At 35.0% G+C, this 13,916-nt stretch overlaps 1 protein-coding gene across 4 annotated transcripts in view; it reads left to right on the plus strand.

Moving 5' to 3' along the window:
• Nucleotides 1-13,195, plus strand: part of LOC112453144 (formin-like protein CG32138) — a 25,720-nt gene extending 12,525 nt beyond the window's left edge. Inside the window, exons 2-18 of one of the 4 annotated variants that reach the window (XM_025013715.1) lie at nucleotides 3,235-3,318; nucleotides 4,320-4,406; nucleotides 4,870-4,976; nucleotides 5,474-5,613; nucleotides 6,031-6,209; nucleotides 6,417-6,493; nucleotides 6,760-7,075; nucleotides 7,608-7,724; nucleotides 8,017-8,257; nucleotides 8,352-8,635; nucleotides 8,939-9,206; nucleotides 9,300-9,427; nucleotides 9,515-9,959; nucleotides 10,084-10,358; nucleotides 10,476-10,589; nucleotides 11,475-11,573; nucleotides 12,271-12,356. In XM_025013715.1, coding sequence (XP_024869483.1) covers nucleotides 3,235-3,318; nucleotides 4,320-4,406; nucleotides 4,870-4,976; nucleotides 5,474-5,613; nucleotides 6,031-6,209; nucleotides 6,417-6,493; nucleotides 6,760-7,075; nucleotides 7,608-7,724; nucleotides 8,017-8,257; nucleotides 8,352-8,635; nucleotides 8,939-9,206; nucleotides 9,300-9,427; nucleotides 9,515-9,959; nucleotides 10,084-10,358; nucleotides 10,476-10,589; nucleotides 11,475-11,549 — 2,937 coding nt within the window. In that variant the 3' untranslated portion in view covers nucleotides 11,550-11,573; nucleotides 12,271-12,356. Of the gene's footprint in view, nucleotides 1-3,234; nucleotides 3,319-4,319; nucleotides 4,407-4,869; nucleotides 4,977-5,473; nucleotides 5,614-6,030; nucleotides 6,210-6,416; nucleotides 6,494-6,759; nucleotides 7,076-7,607; nucleotides 7,725-8,016; nucleotides 8,258-8,351; nucleotides 8,636-8,938; nucleotides 9,207-9,299; nucleotides 9,428-9,514; nucleotides 9,960-10,083; nucleotides 10,359-10,475; nucleotides 10,590-11,474; nucleotides 11,574-11,939; nucleotides 12,113-12,270 lie in introns of those variants that run through there. The other 3 variants (XM_025013716.1, XM_025013712.1, XM_025013714.1) reach the window with 3 other exon arrangements.
• Nucleotides 13,196-13,916: the final 721 nt, after the last annotated feature.

Raw genomic sequence — 13,916 nt, forward strand, 5'->3', positions numbered from 1 at the left:
TCTCTCTCTCTCTCTCTCTCTCTCTCTCTCTCTCTCTCTCGACGGGAAGAAATGGGCAGCAGAGAGGAAAGAAGGAGCTACGTACGCATATATAAGGCATATGTGAGTGAGTGAGATGATGTCACCGCGGCCGGGTGCACATCGTGACGTTATCACTTAATTTTAGACCACCGTATCTCTCATTCAAATTTGCGAGGCACCGCTGTCTCGCAGCGTCGTCGTCGAGGTTCGAATAAGCTCGCGAAAGCTTTAGAGCGCGATGTAATCAATGTTACTAAAAACTTGTAGCACTAAATATATTAAAGATAATACATATCTGTTACGTGATAATTTTATGAATAAAGTTTGTCCGACAAGTCCGCAGAATTTTTTTAGAGAACTAACATATCTTCTTTTAGACTTATACCACAAGTTGGAAGAAATTATAATATGATGTCGCATAATTACATTATTCCATAAACTTGACATTAATTCGGGATAATAACTGCATATATACGAATAGCACGTTCAATCATGATGTACCTGCATAAATTATAATCTCGAGTACAATATCTCGGGTTCTATACATATACTTTGCTCGCGTGTGACCGTACGAGTGTCACGCACCGTTAACAACGATGGCTTTAATGACTTGTGCATGGCGTGTGTTCAAATGACACAAGTCGCGACGGCGATTCGCCGAAGCTCAAGTACTTGACAACGGTCAATTCTTTCGTGTTTTGAGGATGCTCACACTTTGCTATTGAGCATGCACAAGTACGTTTAATTTGTGCACCAATGGCATTTCTTGTGTCACTTGTTTGCTTCTCTGCTTTATGAATGCTCTTTGGGCTTCTTTTGCCGTTGGCGCGAATAAATAGCGTTTTATTTATATATAATTTGTTAAACTCGGATAAAGTCGCGGGAGAGGAAAACTAGCTAGACACAGACGTCAATCTTCGACTTTCTGGTAAAATTATCTTAGTTTATTAAGCTTACCAAGAAGTGAGAAGGGTCTCATATGAGAGAACCATTGATTTGATTAAAGCCCCTTTGCTCCAACACCAAATGTGAAAGGATCCCAGACGCAACTTGGAGCACGTCAATAGCGCGAGTTCACGCTTCTATAGTATCAAAAAGGTTTGTCACACTTGGATTTGTTAATAAATATCCGTAAAATATCGATGCAAAGAGGCGCGCAAATTTTTTTCTTTTCATGTGCACGGCATGAAATAAAATTCCATAAATCTTATAATGAAAACATGAATTGAAAAAGCAAACAAAAAAAAAAAAAAAGAACAGCGAGACGCTCATATGATGAAAGCGCGAGTTGACCAAAAATTTACCCTTTCACCGCGCGCGCGGGCAGATAAATGTCCCGGGTTGAAAGTTCTCTCTTGTTAGCCCGAAGGTCAGTGTCCGTGTGTAACGAGCAGTAGTCTGCTAGTAATCCCCGTGAACCATACCAATAAAGATAGGTTCGTTCTTGACGCCGTTAAGACGTCTTTTTATTGCCATCGATATGACCGTTCAAGCATCGAACGAGGTAATCCAATATTTGTCATCAGAGAAAAAACGAGATATCTACAAAAGTAAAAAAAATATCCACATGCAGAAACTAAATCAAGTAAACAAAGAAAAGAGAGTAAGCATAGCAATTTAAAAAGCAAATTTTTTTTCTTTAATATTTTATACATTTCAACTAATGCACGTGAATATATTTCCATCATGAACGAAAGCAAATGACTACTGAAACTCGAGTTTGCGTATCTATCGGGCGTCACCGGTCGCATCCTGCCTATTGTGAAAGTATATGTACCCCATTAGCGGTAATCCGATATTTCTAGAACGCAATTACGCGCGGTAAAAAGCAGTTTCAACAAACCGAATTTAATTGAGTGCGCTTGTACGGGAACGGCGACGTGCTCTCTATGTTTAGATAACCGCGCTATCGATTCATCAAGATACTCTTATAGACGTCTCACGTCGCGCGCGGTTGATTCTTCACAGACGAATTTTTTTTTTTTTTTTTTAAGTAATTAACACTTTGCACAATCGGAGATTCATATTGCCGTTACACTGAAAGGGAAAGCGCACTGCAGCGAAGTGAAACCGACGATCCGACCGCTTTGTACCGTTCGAAGTGTGTTTTGACCTTAACGCACGTACATCCATAGGGCATAGCAGAAATCGTTGCTTTCTCTCACAGTTACTAATTTTCCGACATGTTTTACCAGTCGTACGAAGAGTAGGAAGACAGAATATGTAATGAAACAAAAGTAACAATTTAATAAAAGGCACATACTTTTGTTAACAACACATATATAATGTACATTTTATACATCTAATTACAACATATATGTATAAGGAACAAGAAAAAACTGCTTACTTTTCTAAAATGTCTTAATTAGAAGGTATTTTTTTAATTTTTTACACTTGATTGACAATGTCTGTATTGTCTGTGTAGCCAACGCCGCCGTACACGTTGAAAAGTTTGGAACGTCAGAAAAACGTCAGTTATCATTTGAACAGCGATAATGAAAATGAACGCCCGTTTATCGCTTATATATATTTCTCGCTCGTTTCTCAGAGGGAAACTCGTTCTGTGCTCCCCCGTTACACGGTCGAAAAATGAAAGAAAGACGTACTCGCTCCAGTTGAGTAGAAACTATAGCTCCAGAACAAATATTATGCTAATGCGACAGAATTGTAGCATCGCAGTATAGTCATTGCCACGAAACGGAAACAGAAATCGTGTTACGTTGCTGGAAATTGTAACTTGGCCTGGTCACTGAAGGAGAACGCGCGTGTTGGCTTTCTCCAAGGAGCAAAAGATCAGGCAGAAGTGTTAATTTAATCTAACGTCGAGTATAAAGGTGATGTTCGCGTAATTACGTATTTGAAAATTCCGTAATGTTATTCCTTGTTCCAACAGAGCAAAAAACGTGTGCATATCTGCACGCACAAAATATCCTTCGTTACAGTTTCATGGCCACGTGTGCGTAGTACGCATGTGTGTGCATTTATATGAGCAAACGCACCCCAACACGTAGTATACAGTTTATATAATGAAATATTAAAACGAATTAATATTGTTGATAATATTTGTTTGCAACCACCTAGAAATATAAATAAAAGTAACTCTGGAATGTAAAGAAAATGTTTAAAATTCAGATAAAATATGAACGTACTTAGCCGATCGTTAACAACGATATAACAGTAAAGTATTATATATTGTTTCTTGTGTGTGTGCAGGCCTCTATGGATCTACCACCGGATAAAGCGAAACTTTTGAAACAATATGACAACGAAAAAAAATGGGACATCATATGCGACCAAGTGAGTACATTATACATTATTCAGAATAATCTCAAGATGAAGATTGAGATGGAATCGTAAATAAAAAAATCAGAGATCGGAATCGATGTAGGAAAAATAATACAAAAGATACGTGACCTATTTATCGTATTTTCTTTTTACATTATTACCATCGTTACTATTATTATTGATGAGATGGTAAAATTCTATTAATTTTATTCAACGTTTATACGGCATTTTTATCGCGGCACCGATAGACTTTTTTTTTAATCGGCAATATCGGCATTACAACCATTAGCTATATAATAAAATATAATGAAATAATTCAAAATGAAAAGATAGAAGTGCATTCTCAAGGGATAATCGCGAGTCACGGTTCATTCCGATGCTTGAGCCAGCCTGTAGAACATATGCGTAACACAAGACGGATGTAACGCAAGCCATGCTATTATACGGTGCGGCCTGCAAAAAATACGCAGCATCCCTTTTCACGACGGCATTCATGTATGTACTCGTAGCCATGTTCCCGTCTCCAAATGTTATTGGCGAGGCCGCTTCACAGACAGTACGTCATATGTAGAAGCTAATCTTTGCAAGGCTCAGTTTGTCGGCAACGACAAACGGGATATCTTTCAGAACTTTCAGAACTTGGAAAATCTAAAAAAGTCTTTTTCTTTCAAATCTGCTCCTCTTAATTCCAACTGCCTGTAATTATCTAGTGACAGGGAGGGTGAATAAACACTGGCACTGGCATCTCGAATCGCTTTAATCGTAACAAAAATTATAATTAATAATAATTCAGTATTACGTCATATATATATATATATATATATATATATATATATATATATATATATGTATATATATAATTTGTGTCATTTTGCTGTGGTGGTTTCAAAATTAACGCTTTAGCATTAAAGAGTTGTAAATGTCAACGTATTATTTTTTGGGCGAGATTGTGGATATTACGTGAATTTGAAAGGTTCATATGAAATCGTTTGTCACAATATTTATATTTGCAGGAAAGAGTACAAGCTAAAGATCCACCGTCCCATTACCTGGCCAAGTTACGTACTTACCTGGATCCCACAGCATCGCGAAGCCATCGAGTACGTTGTTTTATTTTATTTTTTTATATCTTTTTGTCTCCAATATTATTTTCTCGAATATTAACGCATGGATTCAGGATTATTCATTGTATTTCGTTACTTTTTATTTACACATGTGTTGATATAATTAATTTTTCGAGCAAAATTAAATATATATTTTAAAAACACGCTCACTGCATAAACAACACCAATATGTCTATTTGACACTCACATATCACATATTATTTATTAAGGTGTTTATGCACGTCAACATATGTTATTGCGTTGCACATCGATCACGGATATTTATTATACAATTTAATATTAAATATGTAACAAAAATAATGGTTCAGAATGCTGCACGTTGATTTTAAACATTTGTGTATAAATATTTTATTTCTTCGTTTTTGAAATACGTGTACCGTATATTAGCACATCCAACCGCAAGAAGTTTGTTATCAAACGGATACTAATGATTACACAGTCGTATCGTTTCTTTATGTTCTTCCAGAAAAGGAAAATGGTCGGCGAATCAACGTCGACCCAAGTATTACGTGACTTGGAGATATCCTTACGCACAAATCATATTGAGTAAGTGAATCTGGCACGTATTTAATCGTTATAATAATAATTTATTGTTTATTTGCCATTTTGATTATTAATTTACGTCGTCTATGTTTGATTGTACTGGTTGTGCCCGCTGTGTGCCAGTCTAATAGACGTGCCGTTTTAACTATTTTATAAAAAAAAAAAATCTTTAAAACTGGTACTTGACTGTCTTTAACAACGACAATATTGGTATTTTTTCTTTTAAATATTTTTAACAAGTATTTTCAAACGAGTGTAAATTCAAAGTCTTGGAATTTAGAATTTTCCAAGTGCTTGTACTTTTTTAATATAACAAAATAGGAAGAAGATTGAACGTACATCCACTTTTCATTTTGTGCCACGTACACGTCAAGTCCATTGTATTAATCATTGATCGCATAAATAATTATACCAATAAAATTCAGTGTACAAGTTTATTTGTTTGTGATTCAAGACTTTTTTCGAAAAACCTGTATTCTGAGCTGAACAGTATTATACAGATGGGTGAGGGAGTTCTTGGACGAAGAAAATCAAGGCCTGGATGCCTTGATAGACTATCTCAGCTTCAGGCTATTGATGATGCGGCATGAGCAACGACTGTTGGAATCGCACACAAGTTCCGAGGAAAAATTACAAACCGGTAAGAAATTGATTAGAAAGCCAAAAAAGCAAAAAATCAGAGAATCCATTTTAGCCCGTTAGAGAATCATAATAACGTAGGTACGCATTCTAATCTGTTGGAATTGATAACGAGTGTAAGATTTCTACGTGCGATAAACTGTGGAGTAGGAGTAGATAATTTATATATCACAGGTCAAATTCCATATACATAATTTATCTAGAAAAATTAATATTTTCTTGCTTTTCGTTATAGTTATAACGTGCTGCGATAATATTATTGGTAAAAGTTACATATTACCCGTGGAAAATATCTGTCTTTTTGTAAAGATTATTAGAATGAATATTATATTTGTAAGATTAATAAATATTAATACTTTTGTGACAAACTATGGCTTATCGTAGATTAAAAACATGTTCGATAATAATATTAACACAGCGGGCACTGGCGATACCTCACCATTAAACAACGGATGCTTGAGGCCACCTCTCCACGATCTCAAAGACAGTCCTGGGGTCAAAAGGAGATCTCGACACGTGGCACGTTTAAATATGGGTGAAGCAAAGGATGATATTCATGTTTGCATACTATGCATGCGTGCCATCATGAATAATAAGGTGAATATCAGTTCCGATAAACTTGCGTGCTTCTCAAGTTTAAAATTCTTTGCAAAGCAGATATTTGTGTATCCTTAATTTTTTTTTCAAATGATACATAAATATATTCTGATATAACGTACATTCACATAATACAACATATGTATAAGCACATCCATATTATCGCCGGCGTATAATAAAATAAATATTTATATCGATTTTTTACAGTACGGATTTAATATGGTTATTCAACACAGAGAAGCCATCAATTGCATTGCATTGAGCTTAATTCATAAAAGTTTGAGGTGAGTCACGTATTGTCTATTATCTATTATTGTCTCGTATTTCTTAGAAAGTCTATGACATTTATAAACGTGTGAAACAATATCCGTAATGTGTACGCCGTAACAACTTGTTAGTCATTCATTTTATATTCAAATGAATGACTAACAAGTTGTTGCTTCATCACATCCTGAATGGATTATCGTTAATCTTTTTATACGTCACATTATTTCAAATAAATGCTTCCATGGTTTAGCCCATCATTGTAATAAATGCACTGTTCTCTCAGGACGAAAGCTCTAGTATTGGAGCTCCTCGCTGCAATCTGCCTAGTGAAGGGTGGCCACGAGATCATTTTGTCAGCGTTTGATAACTTCAAAGAGGTGTGTTCCGAGAGGAGAAGATTTACGACACTTATGGCATATTTCACTCAATATGACAGCTTCCATATAGAGTTTATGGTCGCTTGTATGCAGTTTGTCAATATTGTCGTACATTCGGTCGAAGACATGAACTTTAGAGTTCACTTGCAATATGAGTTCACGAAGCTTGGATTAGACGAATATCTCGAGAAGCTTAGACACACAGAGAGCGAAGATTTGCAGGTCAGTTAACGCAACGGCGTATGATGAAATTTTAATGAACAATGCACAGATCACGAAACGATCAAATCAAAATCAAGATGTCTGTTGTTCGCTGCAGTTTACAAAACTCGCTTATTATATTATACATTCTATTTTAAAAAATTTTCACCAAAAAGATGCAGTAGTGGATCGTACGTGATGGCGTGGTTTTTATTTTAGATGATTTGAATATTAGAAATAATTTTTACGGATGTTCTCTACACGTCACATGCCATGACCATTACGTACTGCGTACGTATATGTGTCAAGTTAATATAGTGTACGCAAGAGCTAACTATAAAGCCATGAAAATAAAATAGACATGTACAAACACTTTTAAAGTAAATAACACGCGATATGTGTATAATAACAGAATAGAAATAATTATACAACGAATGACATTTTTGATCGTGCGTCGGGCAGACGTTTACGCCTAATAATAATTTTTTCGAATTTTATCACGTTCATCTTCATGCTTTTGGGTGGCGTGTCATATGTTGACTCGTTTTTTTAGGTTCAAATCTCAGCTTACCTAGATAACGTATTTGATGTAGCTGCCTTAATGGAGGACAGTGAAACAAAGACTGCAGCATTGGAAAAAGTAGCGGAATTAGAAGACGAACTTGGTCATGTAAGCGATATAAACTTTCTTATGCTATTTTTTCTATTATTAACGTATAAAGCTACTAGAGAAAGTAGGAAAAGTAGGTTAAAATAAACACATTTATCCATAGATTCACGTTACACAAATGACTTGATATCGAAAATGCACCAGATTATAAGCTTGCTGTATACTTTTCGTTCTTTATACATTACTGTTATATAATATTATGTTGCAATATACGTTGTTAAAAAATTATTCACATCGATATTTATCTGTTGACGCGTGTCCGTACGTGATTGTTTTTGACACACACACACAGGCACATGATCGTATGGCAGAATTAGAAAGAGAATCATTAGCGAAATTGGCGGAACTGGAGACGGAATTAGGCGCGATCAAGGTGGAATATACCGAGGCTTTGGAAGCGCGTAGATTAGTGGAGGAAGAACTCGCGGCTTTGAAGAGGCAGAGACAGGATTCTGCACGAAGGCAGAGTGTCCTAGAGAACAAGATCATCGAACTGGAAACTCTCACGGGAACGCTTACAAAGGGCTCATCAGGTATATTACTCGCCAGATTAACAGTATTTATATTCAAGTAATAGGCGGTATGTGTAAAGTGAAATCTCGTGCAAACGCCTGTTTGATCTTTCAGCCGCTAGTCTACGAAATGGCACCGCGACGAGTCCTCTGAGTACGTCGGATAACGTTACATTACCCGAGACGTTCGCCTCAACTGCACCGTCGTCGCCAACATTACGTGAAACTCTCCCAGCGGCTCCCGCACCACCACCTCCACCCCCGCCACCGTGTCCGCCGCCGCCTCCTATGGCACCTCTTTCCCTGGGAGATCACAAGTTACCACCGCCTGTCCCGATACCTCCACCACCAGCTGGCATGATGCAAGCACCCAATGGAGCAATGACTATCAAACGAAAAGTATATATATATTTCGTTGGTTCTACGTTTCGACATTGTATCAAGATGTAAAAATATCGATTATAAATGAGCATGTAAGGTCGTCGAGGTGGAGTTGCGAAGATTATCGAATGCGTGAGAGAACATAATATGTTTTTCTACGACAAAATTAATTATTACGATAAAAGCAACAAAATAGCGATATACGTATTATGAGAAAACCGCGTATTACATTTTTTGGCAGCAAGAAACGTATTGTATCGTTTTATTTGCTTTTTTCTTGGCTTGTTTTGATTTAATGCGAGCGTACGTTTTTTTATTCAGGTCCAAACAAAGTACAAACTTCCTACACTTAATTGGATCGCTCTGAAACCTAATCAAGTACGGGGTACTATTTTCAATGAGTTGGACGACGATCGTTTGCACAACCAAATCGACTTTTCCGACTTTGAAGAGCGATTTAAGATCGGCATGAGTGGACACGTGGCCAACGGTAACAATGAAATCGATGGACTTTCAAGCTTTCCGAGTAAACGATTCAAGAAACCTGAAAACGTATCGCTTTTGGAGCACACGAGATTACGAAATATTGGTAAATAAACTTCGATCTATGACCGATGCTCTAGCGTGATATATATGTGAAAACAGATTCGTCACTTGATTCTCACTGTTTTTCCAACTTTAGCTATATCGCGCCGAAAAATGGAAATGCCGGTCGAGAAAGTAATAATGGCGGTAAATGCTCTCGACTTGAAAGTCCTTTCGCTCGAAAATGTAGAATTATTGCAACGTATGGTACCTACGGATCAAGAAGTACGCTCTTGTTCTACATTTAATATAAATATTATTGTTACTAAAAGATTTTTACAGCATTAAGAAAATAATAAAAATTAATTTCAGATCAAGGCTTACCGCGAATATATTATAGAAAAGAAGAACGTCAATTTATTGACGGAAGAAGATAAATTTTTGATGCAACTTGGTAAAGTGGAAAGGATATCTACCAAGTTGTCCATTATGAACTACATAGGAAACTTTTTCGACAATTTACATCTCATTACGCCACAAATACACGCTGTGATATCTGCATCCAGTTCGGTTAAGAGTTCAAAGAAGTTAAGATCAGTATTAGAAATTATTCTTGCCTTCGGTAACTACCTAAACAGTAGCAAACGGGGCCCCGCGTACGGCTTCAAGTTACAAAGCTTAGATACATTATTAGATACGAAATCGACCGATAAAAGGATGTGCCTTTTGCATTATATCGTCGCCACAATACGAGTCAAGTTCCCTGAACTTATTAATTTTGAATCGGAGTTGATGTACATCGACAAAGCTGCGACAGGTATGTGCTTACCGTATTTACGTAGCTATTAGAATATTAATGCTAGGTGAATGGAATTATAATATATGACAAATAAAACTGACCCCTTTGTATTTATACCTGCAAAATTATATATTAATTTCAGTTTCACTGGAGAACATTACGACCGATGTTCACGAACTGGAGAAAGGTATGGATCTTGTGCGAAAAGAATTTGAGTTACGCGGCAAAGAAAAGCACAATACGGTATTGCGCGACTTTTTGAACAATTCCGAGGAGAAATTACGCCGTTTGAAACTTGACGCACGTACCGCCGGTGAAGCATTCCGTGAATGTGTCGAATTCTTTGGGGAAAGTCCGAGACAGGCTGATGCCAACACCTTTTTCTCCCTTCTTGTCAGATTCGCGAGAGCGTTTAAGGTGCGTTAATAGTTGTGTGTTTTATTAGATGTCAAAGTTTTTAACGTGTATCGTATCGCACGTTTGTTAAGAGAGAGTACATATGTATATTAAATAATAAAATGCACGACGTTATAGGCAGCGGATCAAGAAAACGAACAGCGTCGTAGATTAGAGGCTGCTGCAGCAGAAGCTTTAAATACGTCCGAAGAAGTTATAAAGCGTAACAAATTAAATCAGAAGAAACAACAGGTATGTCATGCATTTTTAATGTTTTACTTTTGTGTATCAACACGTATCAACTCAGATTAATGAACAAGGTCAAAGCACCTATATCTTTTTACTTAAATTATTTGTATATCTAGCATGTGCGCTATTCTAAAAATATGAGTTTAAAAACATCTTTAATGTATGCATCTTTTACGATCTATAAACGTATTATTGCACGTGCAAAAATTACCTATTATTCTGTTTAATATAAAAAGCATTTTTTTGTAAAAAACGTCAATCATTTATATTTTAGCATTTATGTTTCTTCCATAATATCCTATTCTCCTGTACGTGTGTAGTTTTGTGATTTACTACATATTATTTCGTGCGTTAAACTAAACGAGTCTGATGATTCTATTACTATAAACTTGCTCCACTACTGATTTTTTTTTATTCTTTGAATCAAGAAAAATTCAAAATAATATTTATATATCCCATCTATTGGTTGGATACGTTCCCTTCCGTTAAATATAACCTATTTATTTTAATTAGACTTGATACCGCAATAGTGTGATGGTTGAAATTTTTATTGATCATATATATATATATATATAATATGTTATCATTTATATTTGTCTGAGCTTCTCTCCTACAACATCAATGCTGTAGATGCATTTAAAATTAACATTCATCGTATCACGCAACATTATAATCACTACTTATGTAAGAAAATGGAAAATAAATACACAAAGCATTAATTTCTTTGCATGTTGTGAAGTAGCATGACATTTTACAGGCATTATAAACGATTGAAACAAGGATTCTGAGAGTCTCACGCGTGCCTCTTATAGTTGATCCATTTCTTAAACACTATAGATTTATAAACATTTGTTTTCTTATTTGTTACATATTTATTTGGATTTAAAGTCACCGAAATTTTGCTGTAACTCGAACAAGAGTCTGTTACATCGCCACCTTAATGAACTGGAGCTCAGAACATAACAATGTAGAAACAATTCACAACATGTAAGTCTGTCCTCGCTCACTTTCTTGTATTAACGTATGATTTTTAATATCTGTACATACACATATTACATATAACATGTAAAAATTTGATTACCATCAAACTTGTTCCCTACACACACACACACACACACAAGAGGTATGTAAAATAATTATAGTTTTTTATAAAAAAGAATTATTTTTACCTCAAAACTATCAAGTACCATATCAAATCTATTATAGTTTCGGAGAAATTTTACTTGAACACTGATTACGCATTCTACACTACACATTGATTTCAATTGAATACTCTTTGTATATATACGTTGTCTTTACATCACATATGTATACTAGTAACGATACATCATAGTATGCATTCGCATGTTTTAGCTCGCATTGATGTTGGCTGAGAGAATTCTTCTATTATCGGTTTTCCTTTACTGCCATAAAGTTTCATGTACCGTTCGAGTTAATCGAGTATGAGTAACGCCACTTCTGCATAAATAGATGTGTTGATAAATTTTTCTTGATTTGAACTTGAATTAATTAATGGCAAAAATTTTGCATTTTCTTTTATTTGTTAATAAACATATGTATATATTAATATAATAAACTTTGCATAGCAATATTTTTAAGGTATATCGTTATAAATGGACATTTTTTAAATATAAATATTTTGAATATTTTCTGTAATAATTAATATTCTATTATATATCGTCAGGATGCTGTTATAAACGAACTGAAGAATAAGACACGATTAGTGCAAGAGAAGAAGCTACTACAACAAGATGAAGTGTATAATGGTGCCCTAGAGGATATTCTTCTTGGTCTCAGGTCCGAACCATATCGCAGAGCGGATGCTGTAAGACGTAGCCAACGACGACGTATCGATAATCACAGACTCTCGCGCACTGCCGAAGAGCTTGAACTGTAATCTTTTTGCATTTCCGATTTATACGCATTTCTAAGGTTTTCTATATTCCAGAGAACGACGTTGCCTTGCAATATAAAAGTTTCATTGTAATTTAGCTTTAGACGAATGGGACGCAACAGAGAACACCAATAGTTTGAGAATACTTTTGAAAATATTAACAGCGTGCACAACTAGATAGTCACTTGAATATATTCTCCGAATTTTTGAAAACATTTTACTTATATATATGTATATATGAGCTACTTTGCTATAAACATACAAATTCGGAACTGAACGACAATATATTCAGTACGTACAATTAGATGAGGCTTTTGTGCTCGAATTGTATTAGTGGTGCTGAAAGTCCAATAGTCATATAAACTTGTAATTTACACAGCTTTAGGATATAAATTTTTCGAATATAGTATTTATCACAAGGCGATAGATTTTGAAAAACGCGCGATATTTCGTACATTTGACGATCCTTCTATGCATAGTTTATATGAATCTCGCAATTAAAGACACAGAAGGTTCTCTCAAGTTAGCATAATATTATATTAATTAAGGCACTTTTTACTATTTTTCTCTAGATAATATTAGATTTCCTTTAAACCGTTCATGACATTTACATAAAATTTGCTTATACTTTGATTACACTATTACTTGATTTCATTTTTTTGTTCGATATATATATATATGAAATACGTAAACGTAGAATTGTTTAAATTTAGTTGTTGTTGATTGTTATATGTATTAAAATATTTATAATTTTCATATGAACTTGAAGTCCCCGTTAATTAAATTAATTGTTTATATCCTATATTTTGTACGTGCTTAATATCAAATGGACAAAGTCATATAACTCGTAACGTAAGTTTGTGTGTAAAGTCAGTGTCTAGCAGCTGCAGATTTTAATAAATCAATGACATGGTATTTGTGACATTCCACCCGATATGTAATAAGCTGGGAAAACTTGCTACGGAATTGCAAAAGTTCCATCAGCTTACAAGCAAATGTACACAATTTAAAATAAATGTTTATACTTTTTTTTTTCGTATTACGAGTCATGAAAATGTATCTTCTCTCACAACCAATAATAAAATCAAGACGATATGTTACAAAGTGATAATTGACTATACATATTTGTCATAACAATATGCGTTACAATATATCGCAGAAAATTATGACAAATATGTATAGTCAATTAGCAATTGGGAGGGGGGGGGAGAGAGAGAGAGAGAGAGAGAGAGATATCTTGGTTGTCTCTTGAAAACATTTCGAAAATAATTTTGCAGCATATTACTTGATTACATTCCTCGAATACGCGTATATACAAGAACCTCAAGAATATATATTGTAATACGTAAATACTCAAGTAACTGCACAAGAGCGTTTCGCGTTTCGTACTGTTTAACAATCGATATATATATATATATATATATATATATATATAT

Source organism: Temnothorax curvispinosus, unplaced genomic scaffold, assembly GCF_003070985.1.
Source record: "Temnothorax curvispinosus isolate PA1 unplaced genomic scaffold, ASM307098v1 QBEX01004092.1, whole genome shotgun sequence".
Taxonomy (NCBI): Eukaryota; Metazoa; Arthropoda; class Insecta; order Hymenoptera; family Formicidae; genus Temnothorax; species Temnothorax curvispinosus.